Below are 21,060 nucleotides of genomic sequence, written 5' to 3'. Positions count from 1 at the left end.
TATCAGGCCAGGCTTCACACTGCAAGCAACAGAAACCTGCCCTGAGTGATTATGCAGGAAAGAGATTTATTGGAACGATATAACTTACAGAACCAGCTTCATAACATAGGCACGAACGAAGAGAGGTTAGATAGAAAAAATCCAGCCAAAGTCATGACTGGGTAGGCTGCTACCTCTGGCACCACCACTACTCGTCAATTTACCCTTGCTGGACACTGAATGCTGACGTTCATGCTAGACTACCGTATCAGCTAGGTTCTGCTGCAGTGACAAACAGCCCTAACATCTCAATGGTTTAACAAAGGTTCATATAACAAAGGTTCATGTCTCACTCCCATTCTATTTTGACAATGGTGGGAAGGCTGACTCTGCTCACGAGAGTCTCTCAAGCTCCCAGGTCAATGGAGGCCTTGTGCTTCCATGATCCCAGAATCTGGAAAAGGGAAGGGCATGAGGACCATTGCAGCTAACAAATTTAACCAGTTCTTAACGCTTCTTTCTGATGTAACACTTGCTACTTCCCCTCATATTTCTTTGACTAAAGCAAGGCATATGACCATGTCTAATTTCTCAGGGGGTGGAGAAATGCAATTCTATCAAATGCCCACAATAAAAACTTTCATATTCATGATCAGCTTTGAGGAGTCTGCAAGCTCCATTAGCGCTTCCACCATGGATGCTTGCTCACTAGCTCTGTGACTCATTTAAAATTCAAAATCCTGGTGGAAGCATCCCACCAGCCAAAGTTGGGTCATGCCTGGTGCTCCATCAAGGAGGCACATGAGGGGCGTACAACCAGTCGGTCAGAAGGCCACGAACACGATGAAATTTTTCCCCATCTTTTTCGGTTGGGATCTGTGCTACTGACAATTTTAACCCTGCTTCTCCCAAGGTGATACATTCTATAAGGGATTCTCAGATTTGGGCTGAAATCTAAACTCTTCAAGAAGACAGTGCTAGGTAGTCAAAACATATATTTTTTTTTTTAAAAAAAGAATAAATTAATGAAGGAATTGTGTCTTATTTATTCTTACGCCCTAGGACATTGCACTAAATACATATTAGTTCTACATGTTTCCTGAAGTGTTTTTCTAAATGAAAAGCTATTACTTGGAAAGTGGTTAAGAGGCCAAATAAGTTTGGGAAATGCTGGGTTATTCTGTCCTTCTTTGCGGTAGGCGCCCTCTAAGCTGGTTGATGATCCCGTCACCCGGTAATCACGCCCTTGGGTATGGGTTGGATTTATTGACTCACATTTGACAAATAGAACGTAACAGAAGTGATGTCCGTTCTGACCTTAGATTATAAAAGACTGTGGCTTCCCTCTTGGGTACCTTCTCTCGCCCTTTTGCTCAGAGGAAAGCCAGCTGTAACTTTGTGAGCTGCCCATAGGACACGGAACCGAAGCCTCCAGCCAGTAGCTCGTGAAGACCTGAAGCCTACCAGAGGCCCTGTGAGCCATCTTGAAAGTGAATCCTCTCCAAATGAGGCTTGAGACAACTGTAGCCTAGCCAACACCTTGACTGCAGCCTGTGGGACCCCGAGCTCAGGACCCACCTTAGCTGTGCCTGGATTCCTGACCCACAGAAACTATGAGGAAATAAGTCTTTGTCGTTTTAAAGTACTAAGTTTTGGGGTAATTCTTTATCAGCAATAGATACCTAGAACATTCTTTCATTCATTCTTAGGACACACTAGTGAGCACAACAGACCTGATTTGTGCCCCTAAGGAGTTTAAATTAATGTAAACATGTTTCTATGTGGCAGGAATACACAGAGCCTTTCATATGCAAATATTCACCATGAATCTGTAAGAGAATGGGTCTCCAATTTTTAAACTTTGGGTTTTTGCTCTGCATTTCATAAGGCTAGTGGTTGGTGGAACACACATTGGAAAATTCTCTATTAGCTAAATGAGTCAATGAATTAAAGTTGTAATTTTAAAGACTTAAGCTCTCCCGCAAAAATTTGCAAGTATGCCTCTCTCTGTTCATTATAGGCTTAACAGTTCTTTTTCTCTGGACCCCATGCACACTCTCCCTAATTTGCTCAGCAAACATTGGTTATCTACTATGTTGTGAGGCACTGCAAGCCTCGGTTGTTGCTTGGGCGACGGGGATGCTGTATTTTTCCTGAAGTATATTCGGAAATTCACTAATTGTTTTCATTTTGAGAGTAATGGTTTCAGCTGCAATATTTGGGCCAAGAGAAAAGGCGAGAAGGAATAGGATTGGCTAATGTTACAATCAAAGCTTTGCTGAAAACGGTAATGTGCACTGAAGCAAGGCATTGTCCTCAAGAAGAGGAGACATAATCCATATTGAAACAGTGCCTGCGACACTTCATCGGACTGTATTGAAAATGTTTAAAGAACTCTTGGAACAAATAAAGCCCTGAAAAGGTCTTTCAAATTGAAATGAATTCTTGGCGTGCTTTTCCCTCAATTACCACTGGGCTCTCCCCAACAGCCTGCTTCAGAGAAGCCAGTGGAAGCGCGCTTTTGTCTTAACGGGCTAACATGGATCAAGTGTTTCATATTTTGGTTGGAAAGTAGAAGAGAAAAGGGTACCGTATCAATGAAATGGATTGAAATGGCAATCCCATTTTGTTTTTGGTGCACTGCTTCTTAGGAATTCACGGGACGTTTCTAGATTTAATGAGATAGTAAATGTTCCAGGACCAATATCTCAGCAGTGTCGCATTTCTGTCCCAGGAAGGCACTTGGGGTCTGGTTTAGAAATAAGGCAGTGCTGGTGTTGGCAAAGGTGCAGAGAAATGGGTTGGACCGAAGATGTACAAGGATAATGTGAAGATATAAGATAAAATATAGAATAATGTTGGGGCCGGCCCTGTGGCGTAGTGGTTGGGTTTAGTGTGCTCTGCTCCAGCAGTCCAGCTTCACAAGTTTGCAGGTTCACAGGTTCAGTTCCTGGGTGCAGACCTACGCCACTCATCAGTTGTGCTGTGGCAGCATCCCACATACAAAATAGAGGAAGATTGCCACAGGTGTTAGCTCAGGGAAAATTTTCCTCCAGCAAAAAAAGAGGAAGATTGGCAACAGATGTTAGCTTAAGGCAAATCTTCCTCAGGGAAAAAAAAATGCATATATATATATATGTATATATATACATATATATAGGATAATATTTATCCTCTTGAAAGTAGAGCAGACCTTTCTAACTTATCAACCCTAGATGGAAGAAATGACAGATTTAACTAGGAAAAAAGAAAAATCCTATGCCAGCTAAATAAATAAATAAATTTAAAGTGGAAAATGGCAAGCCATGGAGAACTACTTGCAATATACATGACAGAGAAAGAGTTAGTATTTTTATTCTATAAGTGGTTCTTAAAAATGGTTAAGAAAAAGACAAACATCTTAGGACTCCATCCCCCAAAAGGAAATGACATAAACAGGGAATTCTTATAAGCAAAGATAGGAGACAGAGACAAATATGTAAAAAAAAATCAACTTCAAGGGTGATCAGATAAATGTTAGACACTCTATTGAGAGGCAAAAGGATAAAGTGGATGATGGCACAGTCCCTGGATTCAGGCTGCCTGCCTTGCTGCTCCCAAGTTGCAAGTGGCTAAACTCTCTTTGCCTCAGTTTCCCCATCCGTAAGACGAAGGTTATAGGGTTACTGTAAGGTGTAGGCAAGTTGATGTATGTCATCCATTTAGAAGAGTGCCTTGCACATCAGGAATGGTATATAAATGCTAGTTTTTATTTTCCTATTAAGTTGATAAATACAAAAATGAGAATAGCGGTGTCAAAGGAGTGGACACAGGCGTTCTTGTACACTGCTGGTGGGTAGAAATTGGTACAGTCTTCTTAGAGGGCAATTTAGCACCGTGTACCAGGCTCTTAGAATGATGCATTGCCTCGGGCCAAATTCCATTGTAGGAATTTTTCCCAAGGAGATAAGAAGTCAAAGATATAAAGAAATATCTGTAAAGATTTTTTTTGGAGTGGAGTACAATTATGCAATACTGGAAAGAATCTAAATGTCCAACAATAATAGATTCATTGAATAAATTACTGGACATCCATTCGGTAGAATTCTATGTAGTCATCAGATGATATAAGGAAAAGCCAATATAAAGGGCATGTTGGGGACAACCAAATTGTGAATTACATTTTAGATAATGTTATTATATCAATGCTATTTTTGAGGTGTGATAATGGTCTTATGGCTCCTTGTAGGAGAATGTGGAATACATGCTATAATATACATGCTGAAATGTCATGATCTTTGCAGCTTACTTTCAAATGGTTCAGAAAAAAAGAACATTTATATCATACACACACACACACACCTCTTTCTCACAGACAGAAAGAGAAAGCAAATGCTAGCAATGGTGAATTTTGATGAAGAGTAGATGAGATGTTTATTTTTACCTACCAACTTTTCTGTTTGAAATGCTTCAGAATAAAAAGCTGGAAAAATGTAAAAAAAAATTTAAGGAAGCCTGGTGGCATAGTGGTTAAGTTCACACACTCCACTTTGGCGGCCTGGGGTTTGCCAGTTCGCATCCCGGGCCCAGACCTACACACCGCACAGCAAGCCATGCTGGGGCAGGCGTCTCACATGTAAAGTAGTGGAAGATGGGCACGGATGTGAGCTCAGGGCCAATCTTCCTCAGCAAAAAAAGGATTGATGGCAGATATTAGCTCAGGGCTAATCTTCCTCAAAAAAAAAATTTAAGGACAGGAAAAAGTGATATATTTTAAGGAAAAAAATAGTTTACAAATCAATATATACAATGTAATCTCATTTTTGTTGTTGTCAGAAGATTGGGATTAGATGACTGTTGCCGATATTTCTTGGAGCCTTTCTATGTGCCAGGCTCATAAGTACCTACACGCATAGTGTCAAGTAGTTAAAATCCAATGAGTTGTGAAGCGTTATGATTTTCTCCACATAAAAAATTAATAGATGGAAACTCAGAGGTTAAAAACTTATCTAAAAACCACACAGGCAGCCACTGGTACTTAAACATGGATCTTTATGACCTCAACTCCACATTCAACTACTACTCTGCTGACAGAAAAAAGAGCAGAAGGCTGCTGTAGCTGCTGACATTGATATTGATTATAGCTAGTAATTATCAATAATGGCTGTAACGGAGGTCCATGTTCAATGCTTTAAAGAAGCAGAGCAAAGGAGAGGCTAATTCTATAGGGCAGGACAGGAGGAGTGTGTTAGTTCTTACCAAAGTGGTAACATTTGAGATGGGTTTTGAAGGATGCATAGGAGTCCAATAGGCAAAAAAAAAAAAAGGCATTCAATACAGAGAGAACAGCACGAGTGAAACACACAGTGTGTTTAACAAACCATAACTAGTTTGTAGAGAGTGTGGAGGTGGGTAACCAGAGCAGATGGCAGCGAATGAGATTGGACTAAGACCAGCACTACTCCTTTCTGATGGCAATGGGAGCTGTTTTAGAAAAATGACCCAGGCAGCAGAGTTGAAGTGTGTCTGGTTGGGAAAATGAGACAGGCACTGGGGAGACCCAATGAGGGGCTCTTGGGAAGAGTCCCAATAGGAGGCGATGAGTGATGTTACCAGGGTAAACACAGTGGAAACGCAGAGGGAGAGAATCAAAGCCTCTTCCTCTGCAAGTTTGCAGCATCACTTTGGGACATTCCATAATAGATCCGTGTCTTGAAGTACCATCTTATCTGGCTAAACTGGTCCTTTGCTTGTTTGTGCTCATATCCACACCTGCCCTTCTCCTGCTCTGCTTTGTCTACTTAGTATCAAGGGAACTACTTTTCCAAGACTCCCCAGCCCTCCATCTTCTTGGTGGGTTTGGCCAATGGGAGGCGCTGGCAGGTGGCGGGGGAGGGGGAGGGGCCAGGGGGAGGGGAGAGCCCAGACTTTTCAGCCCCTCTCTGCTTCAGGTTGTGTTCCTGGCAGCAGCTGCGTCTCATCCAGGAGCCCAGACCCTGCCAGGCAGCCCCTCCCAACGTGGAGCTTCCTCTCCTTCTTGGCCTCCACTGTGCTTCTAGATCCTGTCAGATGTCTTGGCTTCTGGGCTGGGTGACCCCATCTTCTCCCCACCCCTCCAGCCCTGGGGGCTGGCAGAGCCTTCTTGCTGATGCTGCTTTCCCATTTGCCTCCTTCTTCCATCAAGCTCCTCAGTTCTCCCATCGCCCCTGTAACTCCTTGTGTTAGGTTCCTTCAGATTGGAATACCTAGAGCAGTTTCTGTTTCCGCGCTGGCCCCTCCGCCTGGAGCAGGAGTTCCCAATGGACAGGGACTGTACCTCTCCATTTTTAGAATTCTGCAAGGAGGCAGATGTCAATTACTCGAGAAATATTTGATTGAGTCCTGGCCCTGGATCCCAGCAGAAATCCTCACTGGCTCATTTGTGTGGGGGCTGAAAGGAGAAGGCACGGAGGAAAGGAAAAGGAGCTCCGATTCCTTCTTCCTGGTGCTTTGCTTGGGTTATGGTGTAGTTTCTACCCAGTCATTCATTCACATATTCAATCAACAACTCTGCATTGAGTGCCTAGTAAGTGCTGGGCACTTTTCTCGGTGCTGGGGATATAGCAGTGGTCCTTTCCTTGTGCTGCTTACATTTTAGTAGAGGATTCTGGTGCACCAATAAGCCACCGGGGAGAAGGGCTGGCCCACTTTTCCTAGAGTCACTGCCTGGAGATCCCCCCACCAGATAATCTGGTTAGGAGAGGAACACTTTCACGTGGAAAATCACAACAACAGCAGTACCATTTGCGGGCAGATTCTGTGCTGACATCAATCCGTCCACTCCAACAAGCATTTCTTGAGTACCCACTATGTGCTAGGTGATGGGTGAGCAAGAAAAACAGGTCTGTGCCCTCATGTGGTCTAGTTGGGGGATCCTACTGTCCAGTTGGGGTAGCAGACATCAAGCAAATAATACATGAGCATATAATTAAGAACTGGGGCGCATGCTCCGAAGGGGAAGTTAATGTGCCGAGGGAGCTGATGACAGGGAACTTGACCCAGCCTTGGGGTGGTGTGGTCAACTAAGGCCTCCTGAAGGAAGTGACATTTTGGCTAAACCCTGAGAGACCAGGTGGGCTGTATGGTGGGGAATGTTCTGAAGCAGTTTTCCGTGGCCATCTCATTTAACCTTCACATCAGAGGGTCCAAAAATTCGAGAAGCGCTCCTCCTGTTTTCTTACTGCTGACCGCTTGTCACCCGCGTGCTCGGATTTTAACAGACCAGATTGCTTGCCGATAATGAACTTGGAAAGATGAGCATCTCCTCCAGAGTCTGTCAATTAAGTAAACTGTCCTCCTATGGAGGCTGCTCTTGCAGTAGCCATTGTGATCGTTCCGAATATGCCAGCTCGCTTTCTGGGTGCAGGTGAGATTGTCCTCTCGAGCTCCTTTGAAGTTAGATGTGGCCGTATCATTGGCATTAGCCAGTGAAAGAGGAGCAGAAGTGACGTGTGTATGTAAGTTCCAGGTGAAAGCTTTAAAAGTCGGAGTGTTATTCTTACATCCTCCACCCTTTTCCTGCCTCATCAGTTTGGGAACACGCATGGAGATGGTGCTTCCAGTGGCCTGGATCCCGCCGTGAATACTCTAAGTGGAGTAACCAGCCGTACAGACCTGCGTTGCATATTGCAGCCTGGGCAAGACGTAAACCTGTGCTGTGTTAGGCCGTGAGATTTGGGGAGGGTTTATTACCGACGTATAACCTGGTCTCTCCTGACTGATAGAGGATTGTTTGTGTATTTTTCCTCTTCTGGGTGATGAGGGACCAGTTGCTCTCAGACAAGCCAGGCACATTACATACTTTATGTTAATAACTTCTCCGCCCAACAATTTGAGATGAGCATCATTTCCCGGTTTTACAGACGGAAGTCAAGAGCAACCGCAGGGAGGGTTGCAACTGGGGTTTTGAATGCAGGGCAGACTAACTGTGATGCGCATAGTTTCCCGACTCACTCCATAATATTGGATGGCTCCTGAGGAAGAAGTGAGAGAGCTTGACGGAGCCAGGGAAAAGGGGAAACCTTTTACCTGGATAATGCCATTCACAGCTTTACGTAACGTTTCTGGGCTCTGATGGGAACGGGGCAGGTTGGTTCTGAACGATTGTGGCCCCAGCTTCCATCTCCTAGTCAATCTTGCAGGTCTACTATTTTTTGGATTTCGGGGAGGTAAGGTGTGTAGGCCAACTGTGGTCTTCTAGTTGCTTTCAGGATTCAGTCCAAACTCCTTAAAATGTCCTCAGGGTCTTTGTGCTGGCCTGTGCCCTCCTCCTCAGCCTCCTCTCTTCAGAATCCCTTCCTCTACCTCTGAGCTCAGCAACACTGACCTCCTGCCAGTTCCTCCAAATGACTGAGTCGTCTTTTGCCCTGGGACTGCAGCACATGCTGTCTCTGCTTTTTTGGAATGTTTCCCATACTGGCTTAATTCCTACTCCTCCTTAAAGTCTGACCGTCCATGTCACTTCTTCCCGAAAACCACCTTTGAGTCACCCACTCTGGGTTAGGATCTCCCCCTCAGAACTGTCACAGACACTCAGCGTCTGTCATCGCCCCATGGTACTGGCTGAGGGAGTGGGGTCTGGAGTCAGGATGTCTGGGTCAAAATTCTAGGTCCACATTTCACAGCTCTTTGACTTTGGGTCAATTGCTCAACTTCTGTGTACCTCAGCTTTCTCATCTATAAAGTGGGGAGCTTGTGGGGTAGTACACGTAAAGTGCTTAAAACAGTGTCAGGCACTAAGCACATTCTCAATAAGTGTTAGGGGTTATAATGATTATCATATTAATGCATTACTAGGAAATCCATTGGTGGAAACTAGGGGTCCGTGAACCCCAGATATTGTACACAAATAGCGTTTTATGCTCATGTGTGCAGTTTCCTAGGGAGAGAGTTGGTAGCTTTTCCAGTTTGCCAAAGGATGCAAGACCCAAAGACATGAAGAATCACGGCTGTGAGCGCCATGCTCACACTGGGATCTGCTCTGAGACCCCCCATATTGACAGGTTCAACTACGCCCCGTGCTTAAAAGTGACCTTTTAGAGCTCTTTGAGTTGTGTGCCTTATCCGTTCTGCAAATGAGCAAGCTCTTGTGTTGACTCTGTGAGTCTTCCTTTCAGGAGAACGTTCAGAAGAAGTGGGCACACACTTCCCTTTCTGATGTGGAGCAGACTGAAATTGGGGTGGACTCATTTATAGTCTTCTACCTAGCAAGAGTCGTCCACTCGTGAAGAGGCTCGCATAGCAAAGGGATCATTGTTGTGCTTTCCACACACTGACTGGGCATTTAGGAGATTTGCAGGGGGCCTGCTCAGCCATGGTGCAGTGAAACATACACAATCTGTTAATTCATGTGTGTAATCCTCCAACTTCCCCTTTCCTGAAACTCGTTGCACTTGCTGCTCTTATTAACGTTGGTCTTTGAATTAAAAGCTCAACAAGAGCAGGACCCAGAAGCGAAGCTGAGTCCCCACAGCCCTTCCCAACCAGCACTGTGCCTGACCTGTAATAAAAGTAATCAACACTAGTGAGCATTTACAGTGCTGGCCAGACACGGTGCTAATGATCTCATTTAATTCTCACAGGCAACCTACTGAGGCATGTGGTATTATTATCCCCAATTAAAGATGAAGCATGGAGGCACGGTGAGGCATGGTGAGGCTGAGGAACATACTCAAAGTTACATAGCTAGGATGTCGTGGAGCCACTCAAGTGGCCGTGCTGCTCAGTAGATGTGTAGAAAGCACGTAATGAAGCTCCCAACACATGAGTCCAGCTGAATGAGGCTGGTTCATGGTATGGTTATTGGGTTAGTTGCTATGCTTGTTGTTTGGTTTCTAGAATGCTGAAGGACAAAGGATTACATTAGTCCTTTGATTGACAGGTAGGCTTCAGAATAATGGGCAGAAAATAATTTAATTTTCTTTTGAAAATGGCCTTCTAGCTCTAGTAAAAATGATACCCTTTTATTGTAAAAAGTTCAGAAGTACAAAGAAGAAAGTTATAAAAATCACCCAAAAACAAAGAGAAAGAAAAAGAAGAAAACATCAGGGGATTGAACTGAAATCAATAAAACTCCTTAGAAAAAAATCACCAGAAATCCAACAAACTAGTTATAGGTATTATTTCCATCATTTTAGGCAAGTATACATACTTATGTATATATTTTGTAATACATAAAGCATTTTCACATAAATGGGATCATATTATATGTGCAATTCCAAAATCTATTTTCAAAAATTTCTTCGCTCACCAATATGTTATGCAAATAAAGATCGCCATCATTATTCTCTGCAACTGCTTGGTATTCCCTTGTATGAATTACTATAATTCATTTCATCAGGCTTTATTGAAAGATATTTAGGTTGTTTCCCAAAGTCCTATGTTAAAACAACATTACCAAGAGCATCTTGTATACTTTTGAAAAGTTCATAAGAATTACCTTGGATAATATCAGAAGATATCATTTCTGGGAGATCACAGGGAATGCATGTTGACATTTTGATACATATTGGCAAACTGTCCTCCCGAAAGATTGCCCCAGTTTATGCCCCGTCATGACACACATTCGTCGTGACTTACTTTATACATCTTTGCTAATCTAATAGGAAAAATAATCCCAGTAGTTTAATTTCTGTTTTTTTTTGTTTATTTTTAAATCTTTAGTATGTGTTTATTGTCTCTCTGCATTTCTTAGAGGATAACATATATAAGACTTCTAGTTTTGAAAGAGTTATTTATGTACAAACAGCTTCATCTCAGCATTACTTACACGAGTTAGAAGGCAGAAACGACCAAATGCGGACTCAATACACCAATGAAGGGATAAACATATGTTAGAATATTTTGTAGCCACAAAAAAAGAATATTTTGGATGAATATTGAATAGCATGGGGAAATGATTATACTATAGAGTTTGAGGAAATTTCTTGAGGAAAAAATCAAAATGCAAAATAATTTACAGAATAATTCCAACTCTGTTAAAATATACATGTTCAGAAGAAAAAAGACAGAAAAAAATAGAAAGCCTAGAAGGAAATACAAGAAGTTGTTAATGTTGATGATCTGTGCGGTCATATTTTGGATTATTTAAATTTTCTTCTTCATACTTTTTTGCAGACACTGAATTTTCTAATAGCATGGGGCTAATATTTAATCTGGTTGAGGTATTTATTATTCTTGGTGTTTTGAGATTACTCACCGTCAGACGCTTAACGTTATCGATAATGATTTATTTTAGTAAACGAAATGGACATATGCTTTGGTTTATTCATAATACTAAAGAGCATACTCAGTACTGGCACTGTGTCGTCAGGCAAGATCTCAGCTTTCAAGGAGTGTGCTGTCTGGAAGGTCTGAGAAGGCGTGTGCACAACGTCTATAGCATGGTCTGCTGAGATATAGGAAAACCTTCTAGAGGAGGGAGCATTTCAGCTCAGCCTTGAAGGATAAGTTGGACGTTACGTGAGACATTTGTCATCTTTTTCCTGACTCTGTAAGAAATGTGTTCATTGCAGAAAATAAGAAAATGTAGAAGATAATAACAGACATTTATCTGGTTATTGTCATGCATGGGACACTGTGTTAAATCCTGAGTATGGAAAAATCTCATTTAACCCCCAGCAACCCTGTAAAGGTGGGTGTGATTATTTTGTGCATTTCAAGAGCAAAGAAAGGGAGGGTAAAAGAGATTGAGTGAGTGAACACTGGATACGTAATTGGAAAATCGGCAGAGGCAGTACTGGAACCCAAGTCGACCTGGTGCCATGGAAGAAAATAAACCAATATTAAGCCCATCGCTTTCAGTCTTTTTTCCCTGAGCATGAAGCTTTTCCAGTCCTCTTGCTGCATGCACTCTCGTAGTGGTCATCGCTCAAGCATTATCAGCACATACGTGGTAACTGAAGGCCTACGAGTGGACGAGATCCCCAGGGAAACAAGCAGAGAAGAGGAAAGGCCCTGGGAACAAACCCCAAGCGACAGAGATGGAGACACCTTTCCAGGTCTGGGCTGGGTGAAGAGCAGGCAGCCTCGGGGAAAACTTCCCGGTGGAGGCAATCTTGGAGCTGAATCTTAGAGGTTGAGAAGTTTGCCAGGTAGGGAAGAGGAAGACAAGTGTCCTAAGAACAGGAAACAGCATTTGCAAAAGCATATCAGATGCAAGGGACAACAGGGTAACTTGGAAAACGAGCAAGTGATTTCATTATGACTAGAGCATAGGGCGTGTGTGTGTGTGTCTGTGCACTCATGTGTGTGCATGCATCTGTGTATGTCTCTGTGTAGCTGTGTGAGTGTATCTGTGGGTCTGCAGGAGTGTGAATATATGCTCAGGAGGCTGGAGTGATGAGTGAGAGGCTAGAAAGGAAGGCAGGGTTTGGATCCTTAAAGACGTGGCCTCCCTGTATTAGTTGGTTTTCCAAAGAATCAGATATATATATGTATATATATATACATACATATAAATATCCTGTTGGTTCTGATTCTCTGGAAAAACAGAGAAAAAATATATAGAGAGATTTATTATGAGGAATTGGCTCACGTGACTATAGAGGCTGGGAAGTCCCACTATCTGACATTTGCAAGCTGGAGGCCCAGGAAAGCTGGTGGTGTAATTCAGTCCAAGTCTGAAGACCTGAGAAGCAGGGGAGCCGATGGTGTAACTCCAGGTCAAGAGCTGGAGAAGATGAGATGAGATGCCCCAGCGGCGAGTTCCTCCTTCCTCCACCTTTTGCTCTATTCAGATCAGATGATGCTCAACGGCATTGGGAAGGGCCATCTACTCTACTGAGCCCACAGATTCCAACGCTAATCTCATCTGGAAAGACCCTCAGAGACACACCCAGAAACAATGTTTACACAGGGCACCTGTGGCCCACACAGGTTGGCACCTAAATTAACCATTGTGATCCCCTATAAAAGGTTTGGAATATTTAGGGAAAGAGTGTCTGGGAACAGAGTGAAGAGATTCTGAAGGCCAGCTAATCGATATAAACTTTATTTTTCTGTTGAGGTAACATTGGTTTATAACATATAAATTTCAGGTGTACATCATTATATTTCAATTTCTGTGTAGATTACACGATGTTCACCACCCAGGGACTAATTACCATCCGTCGCCACACACATGTCCTAAACACCCCTTTCGCCCTCCTCTCTCCCCCCTTCCCCTCTGGTAACCACCAATCCAATCTTTGTCTCTACATGTGTGTTTGTTGTTGTTTTTATCTTCTATTTATGAGTGAGATCATAGGGTATTTGACTTTCTCCCTCTGACTTATTCATATAAACTTTGTCTGGAAGGCAATGAGGAGGCTTTGAATTTTTTTCGAGAGAGGAATGACAATCTCGGAACAGGGCTTTTGGAAGATTCTTGGACTGGATGGTTTGAAGGAAAAGGCAGCAGAGAAGGAGACCAGTTGGTAGAATACAATAATAGTCAAAGTGAGAGGTGATGAGCACATGTATTAGGATGGTAGCTACAGGGTCATGGTGGTTTATCACGGCGAAGGGAAGGGTGGCTTTCCATTTCAAGCTCTGGTTAGTTGGTTTATTGTGGTGAAGGGTGACAGTGGATTTGGGTTGACAGATATGAGAAACATCAGACAATCTAAAGGCTTATCTGAGAAAGTCCATTGTTGAACATTCAAAACAGTTCAAGATCACACCCTTCCTCCTTTCATTTACCCATTTACAACAAATGGTCCCTGGGTGCCTACTCTGTGCCAGGCCTATGCATGGGGAAGCCCTAGTCCAGGGAGCAGTCTAGACACATCATCAGGCTGTAACAATCTCCCGCAACAAAAGCCCAGAAATCAATAGCCTCAGAGGAGGATGGGCAGTTGAAACACCCAAGCCAGTATTGAAGGATCTGGGCTACCCTCCTATAGGAGGGGACTTCCAAGTGGAAAATTCTAGCCAGCCAGAAGAAGAGAGCCCCTACATCAGGCAGAGACATTGTGGGGGGGCTGGAGATCCCCAGGTGAATAAGATCTGGTTTCTGCCCTTTGACATAAATGCAGCCGTGTCATGCATATATGTTATATCTTTCTTCAATCAAAAAAGAAGACTCTCCTCCCTGCAAACTTACCCTTTTTAAGGTTGAGCTGTCTGGAACCATACCCACCAGAACGACAGAGTGGGACACGAGCCTTCCCACCAGCACACCCGCAGCCCTTTGAAGGATGGGCGCAGGGTCCTTCTGGCTACCGGAAGGAACCTAGTTAATGCGCCTGGTGGCAGGTGGCTAATGTCCACAGATTAGCCGTTCAGTGGTATGCATCGCCCTGGCCCCTTCACTCTCCTAGTTTCTTATTTCCCTCCAAGCTGGGGCAAACTGGGACTGAAAGAGGACCGCTTTAATTGGTTTGGGGACCCGAAGGTGGGGGAAGGGGAGAGGGAGAAAAACCACGCTTCGTGTACGAATTAAAGAAGAAAGGAAAGTGAAATCCGAAACTCTGGGGCAGAAAGCAATCCCAGGCACACACTTTGCAAACCGCTGAGGGGAGCACACCTCGGTGGATGGGGGGGGCGGGGGTCACCTGCCCAATCTACCACCCTCCTGTTCTGGTACCAAAGCCAGGAGCCTGAGGGGCAGGGACAGCAGCATGAGGGCAGCCCCCGTCTCTGCGGTCCCACAGGCCCCCCAATTTCCAGCCCGGGGCTCCCCACTTCCTGCAGCCTTGGTCACCGCCCCGGGCCCGTGTGAGGGGCGGGGCTGCGGAATTAAAAAAAAAAAAAGCGATGTGATTAGCATGCCCTGATCCCATTGGCTCTCCGCCGGCGCTGCTTTACATACGCCCGCCCCGCTGGCTGCTCCGGGTTTGCGGGGTTCGGGAGGGTTTGCAGCCGCCGCGGTCTCGGCTGCGCTTCAGTGCGGGGCGGGCGGGCGCCGAGCGAGCCCGGGCCGGGAGACGGGAGCCGGGAGCCCGGAGCCCAGAGCCAGCTGCCGGAGGAGCTGCTGCTGCGGTGGCATCTGGGTCGATTTCCGTCCTACGAACACCCAGGCCAGCGCCTGGCGGCTTCTGCGCCCAGCTGGGCCCAGGGAGGAGCGGGTCAGACACTTTTTATTTTATTTTGGAAGAAAGGGGCGAGTCCCGGCGTGAGCTTCCCTCCCGGCCTGGCTTGTCCTCAGTGCGCCCCAGCTCCGGCCCGGGCTCTGGAAGATGACTCCAGGGTCTGCCCTGTGTATTCCACCGGCGGCGGCTCCAGGAGGCAGCCGAAAGTAGTAACACTTGGTAGTAGCGGCTGGTGGAAAAGTGAGCCGAGGCGGCGCGGACTCGGCTGTGCCCGCGCCCCGGCGTCTGCTGCTCCTCGCTGCTCCTTCCCCTCGGCTCCCCGGCGGCCGCAGCATGAAGTGGCGTAGCGATGGCCAGGAGAGGTAAGAAGCCCGTGGTGCGGACCCTGGAGGATCTGACGCTGGACTCGGGTTATGGTGGCGCGGCGGACTCGGTGCGCTCCTCCAACTTGTCCCTGTGCTGTTCCGACTCGCACCCGGCGTCCCCGTATGGCGGGAGCTGCTGGCCGCCTCTAGCTGACTCCATGCACAGCCGGCACAACAGCTTTGACACCGTCAACACTGCCCTGGTGGAAGACTCCGAGGGGCTGGACTGCGCCGGCCAGCACTGCTCGCGGCTGCTGCCGGACCTCGACGAGGTCCCCTGGACCCTCCAGGAGCTGGAGGCGCTGCTGCTGCGCTCGCGCGATCCCCGGGCAGGCCCGGTGGCCCCCGGCGGCCTGCCCAAAGACGCGCTGGCCAAGCTGTCGACGCTGGTGAGCCGGGCGCTGGTACGCATCGCCAAAGAGGCGCAGCGCCTGAGCCTGCGCTTCGCTAAGTGCACCAAGTACGAGATCAAGAGCGCCATGGAGATCGTGCTGTCTTGGGGCCTGGCGGCGCACTGCACGGCGGCCGCGCTAGCCGCGCTGTCTCTCTACAACATGAGCAGTGCCGGCGGCGACCGCCTGGGCCGCGGCAAGTCTGCGCGCTGTGGCCTCACCTTCTCCGTGGGCCGCGTGTACCGCTGGATGGTAGACAGCCGCGTGGCGCTGCGCATCCACGAGCACGCCGCCATCTACCTGACGGCCTGCATGGAGAGCCTCTTCCGGGACATCTACGCGCGGGTCGTGGCCTCCGGGCTGCCCCGGAGCTGCAGTGGTCCCGGTCCGGGCTCCAGCTCCGGTCCAGGCCCAGGCTCCGGCCCCGGCGCGGCCCCCGCGGTGGATAAAGAGCGGGAGGCGCCCGGAGGGGGAACGGCGAGCGGCGGCGCCTGCAGCGCAGCCAGCAGCGCCAGCGGGGGCAGCAGCTGTTGCGCCCCGCCGGCCGCCGCTGCCGCCGCCGCCGCAGCCCCGCCGGCCGCCGCGGTCAACCACCACCATCTCCACCACCACGCGCTCCACGAGGCGCCCAAGTTCACCGTGGAGACGCTGGAGCATACTGTCAACAACGACTCCGAGATATGGGGGCTCCTGCAGCCCTATCAGCACCTCATCTGCGGGAAGAACGCCAGCGGTAAGTGGCCGCGCAGGTGCCGCCCCCTCCCACCCAACCCGGCCAACTGTCCTCGCAAGTTTGCCTCGCGTCCCCCTCCCGCGTCGTTCTAGCCACCCGCTGCAGTCCCAAGCCTCTGATGGGACCGCCGAGTTGGAGGCGGCCCGAAACCCGCCTGTTCCCTCCTGCGCTCGGGATCCTCATTCTTCCCGCGGCTCCTAAGGTGCCAAGTCCCAGAGCGCGCGGTTCCGCCCCCAGTGCCGGGCGGGGCGGCGGCTGCCTCCTGCTGGCTGTGGGAAGAACCCGACACCATTGTGGGGAACAGGTTTGCAGTCATTTGCGCCTAGGACATATTTCTGCCAGACCCCTGGTTTTTTGACCTTGTTGATGCCAAATTCCCGGGCGCACAAGTTTGGCTCCCTGGAATTGGGGAGGAGGCTTATTCCTCCCTCCGCCGCCCGGTCCGCATACTTTCCCGCACCCTCGGGGACTCTGTCCGTGAGCTGGTAAAGGAGAGGCCCCGCGGCTCTAAAGGCAGAACGTTTGAGAGCTCTCTCGGCCTAGAAACAGTAGGGGTGAGGTGTGTGTGGTGAGAGGGTGGAGCGGGAAGACTTTCAGGTCTCAAGTTTTTCCGGGGCAGGTTTTGAGGGCCAGAGCTCACAGCTGGTGGGTGCTGCGCAATGGACACCCCCCACCCCCAATTCCGACCTCCCAGCTCTTGCAGCTCTCGGTTCCCTGTGGCAGGGAGCTGCAGCTGTCACCACTTGGCTTAAGGAGCGCCAGCCACTAGGGACCAGGGCAGGAAGGGAGTGGGGCGGGGTTCTGGATGGGGTTGTCAGTTTAGGGCGTCGTTTCCAGCAGGTTCTGTCATTCCCTCCCGCACCCTCCCGTTTTGCAGGCCAGACCTGGGTGGGTTTGAACCTGCAATTCTGGCGGCGGAGGGGGTGGGGCTGGGGCTTCTTGTTTTCGAGAGCTCGAGCTGGCGGTCCGGCCTGTCTGCGAAAGCCGGAGCTAGACACTTCAAAGCTTCAATTTTCCACAGGAAATGGTAGAAGCGTAACTGGAGACTCCAAAAGCGAAATAAAACTTTGTTACATATTCAGCGGTTTGGCCCGAGATTGCGTGGTTGGAGCTGAAATGCAGTCTTTCTGGGCAGATTTCATTCATGTTGCTGCCTGTCCGTTTCCCGGGGGCTGACGGAGAGATGCGGCGGGCGCGGCTCGGCCTCTGGGGGTGCCAAGTGTGTGCATGTGAGTGTGGCTGTGAGTGTGCGCAGGAGCGAGCAGGCGCGCGGGTCCAGAAACCCTTCGGAAACCGACCCTCTAGCTCTCGGTCCCTTCACCTGGCTTTGATCATTGTTGGGGGAGGGGAAGGAAGGGAGCAAAGCGTGTGTGTGTGTGTGTGTGTGTGTGTGTGTGTGTGTGTGGCGGGGGGCGGGCTCGCGACTTCCGCGTTGATCCCCAAGACTCTTCGGGATCTCTTTGCCAGAGCCCTTCCACCTCTGCTGCCAACGGAGGGCGCAACCCTAAAGCGAAGGCATCTGCGAGGCTCCCCATCCCCCCACCCACGCCACCCACACGTGAAATCCGGACTAAGATGGAAACATCTGGGAGACGGCTTTGGTCTTTGTGTGCGCTTCTTCACAAGGGGAAGGGTTCACCTGCAAAACCCAGGAGCTTTGGACAGGATTGTTCAGTCTGGAACCCTACTCCCCAGCCCCGCAAAGCGCAGAGGGCTTCATTTTCTTCCCACCGGAGCGCCCACCGCCCTGGGAATTAACTCCCCCTTTTTACGATCGTCCTTTACTCAGTCCTGGCCCCCCAAACCCTCAGCCCCTGCTGGGATGGAACCCCTCCTTCCTTCTCTCTCCATATTTCCTTTGGGAGGAATGAGCCCGTGAGGCTCCGGTTCGGGAATCTGGATGCCCTGCTCCATGTCTGTCTTTGCCATTCTCTTGAAGTTATGATTTTGGTTGACTCACTTCCCTTCTCTGGGCCCCAGACTTCTTATCTGTCAAATAGGGGCCTAGATCTGCGAGAGACCCCCAGGTCCTCTTCTAGCTCGGTCTGTTTGTGTTAGTAGCCTCTCTGTTTTTTCAAATTGGTTTTACTTTTATGATCCTTAACATCTTTTAAAGACAGTTTTTGTGTTTATCCTTTTTGGAGTAAGTATAATTTAAGGAAGGAGCAGGCCACAGAGTTGGTTTTGGGCAGGCTGAGTGTGTGGTGGTTGGGGTTTGCTGCCATCACAGCGTTTCCCACAGCAGAGCTTAACTCCTGGGTTTCAGGGCCCCTTCAGCCATCTCTTGGTATGAGATATACTGTAATTTCATTGTGATCTCTTTTTCTCTTTTCCTTGGGCTTATTTAAAATGGCAGGTCATTTATGCAGAAGGGTTAAGGAAGGAGCGATTACTTTCTTGTGTATTTGAAACATACATTAAACATCAAACCTGTTTCTTAAACTGTTTTCGCATGGCAATCTTTCTGATCTGCGAGCCTTATTAAGGAGCCCACGCCTTACACAATTGATTTTTTTTCCCCTTTAACTCAGTGGCATCACTTATTCATTCATTTGTGAATTCGTTTGCTCATCAATATTTATTGAGCAGTTAGTCAATCCAGGATAGAGCAAGTGTAAAGGTAATAACAGCTGACACTCGTGCAAACTACTCTATATTGACCCATTTGGTCTACAGCATTCCCTTGAAAAGGTACTACGATTATCCCTGTTATACTGAAACTGAGGCACAGTGAACTTCAATGTCTTGCTCTTTAGTGACAGATGCGTTCCCTGCCTTCAGGCCATCCTACTTGCCCTTCATTACCTACACAGTGAAGCAGAGACCCCTCACAGCCTGACGTTCTTTCTGTCCCGATTTATCCACCTTTTGTTCCTATCAAACTGCACTGGCGGTACTGGACTTCATGTTTTTATATCCTCCGCCAAGTCTAAGGGCCTGGTACACAGCTGGAGCTTATGAGATGCCTGTTGAGTTGAGCAAGCTATTGTGTAATGTTATACAGTGATGTCCTGAAAGAAGCTGTTGATTTTTGAGTGTCTTGAGTCATCTTTTCAAGTTTTTCTACCTTGGTGGCCCCTTCTTACTGCCATCTCTGCACCTGTCCACCTTTCTTATTTGCTGCTGCTAAACTGCCAGGCCCAAGGAATCCTGAACCTGATCATAGGGAACCCGGAGGGCTTGGTGGCTTTCAACAATCACGTGCACGGGCTGAAGGCATGAACTCTGCAGTGACTCTTTACCCTTCAGAGCTAGGTTTTTTCTTCTGTTGATTTTCAGCTGTTAGGAAGAGGTAGGGTAGCAGCTTAGAGACCTCAGTGTGTGTTGCATGCCTGTGGGGTTTTAAAATTGGGCTTGATTGATTTTGCTGAAGCTAAATAAGGAGCAGACAGAAGGGCTTCACCATGCCATTGTGTATGTTTTACCTCTAAGCTTAAACCCCTCCAGTGCTGACCACTTCCCACACATCCATGAAGACTTGGATCAAGAGAAATCTTTCCAGCATCTCTGTGAGGACCTCCTTGATGCAACCCTTCCACTACTCCCCAAACCCGGGCCTTACACAGCCCTTTCCCCATGTCTTGGGGATCCTGACCTTGACCTTGCTGTAAGTGACTCTCCATCACACTATGGTACCTCCAGTGCAAGCTTGTATCTTATTCTTCTTTGTAGCTCCTTCCATATCACTCAACCCAGCACCTAGCACTTAGTAGATGCTGAGTATGGTTTGTTGAATGAATATAATGGGCCCATTAAATCTTTGGGATTTAAAATTACCCATCAACGTCTGTAAAGGCCTCTGAAGTCAGACCTCCTGGGTTTGAATTTCAAGGCTGCCATTTTCTAGTTGTGTGTTCTTAGGTATGTCCCTAACCTCTCTGAGTTCCAGTTTCCTTAGCTGTAAGATGGAAACAATAATTAGGATGAAATGAGATTATGTGTATAAGGGTGTTACACTCTGATGCCTGACACACGGTAGAGGCCAAAATGGTGATGGCGGTTGTGATAAATCCAGGCCCAATGGTATCTCGCCTCTATTTCATCCAGATGAACTCATCCCCATCCATTCAGTGTGGAGGGAGCCAGCAGGGTGCAGAATTTTAGCTGGGTACCTCTTCCTGATATTTCCAGCATCAGATAATTCAGTGCATCCACCTCAGGGATGGACCCACTGGGCAAGTGACATGCCCCCGCCGCCAAGGTCACAAAAAGATTGTTTTGGTGAAAGGAAAGTAGCTCATTTTTTTGCTGTATTTTTTTAAACAGGCATCCTTAGTGAAGAGGTGCCAGGGAACTTTCTGGGGTGATAGAAATGTCCCTTACACTGACAGTGGTATGGAGGTATATGCATTGGTCAAAACATGCTGCATTGTAAGCTTAAGACTTGTGCGTTTCGCTGTATTGCAAAATACACTTCAATAAAAAAAAAGACATACCAAAAAAAAAAAAAAAGCCGCAGGCATCCTTGAATGAAATTTGGTTTTAAATGCAGAAAGAATCTGAAGGGAAGACTGGAAGGGGCAGTGTGGTGTGATGAAAGAGAGAAGGACTTTAGACTTAGA

General features: G+C 47.5%; 1 protein-coding gene across 1 annotated transcript in view; it reads left to right on the top strand.

Annotated features, from left to right (window-relative positions):
• Window positions 1-14,836: 14,836 nt before the first annotated feature.
• ABTB3 (ankyrin repeat and BTB domain containing 3) overlaps window positions 14,837-21,060 on the top strand; it is a 298,699-nt gene continuing 292,475 nt past the window's right edge. Inside the window, exon 1 of the mRNA XM_046646488.1 lies at window positions 14,837-16,498. Within this exon, the coding sequence (XP_046502444.1) occupies window positions 15,358-16,498 (1,141 nt within the window). The 5' untranslated portion in view covers window positions 14,837-15,357. The remainder of the gene's footprint in view (window positions 16,499-21,060) is intronic.

This window comes from Equus quagga, chromosome 19 (assembly GCF_021613505.1).
Source record: "Equus quagga isolate Etosha38 chromosome 19, UCLA_HA_Equagga_1.0, whole genome shotgun sequence".
Lineage (NCBI taxonomy): Eukaryota > Metazoa > Chordata > Mammalia > Perissodactyla > Equidae > Equus > Equus quagga.
The sequence above is the reverse complement of the archived record's forward strand: the minus strand, read 5'-3'. Positions and strand labels throughout refer to the sequence as shown.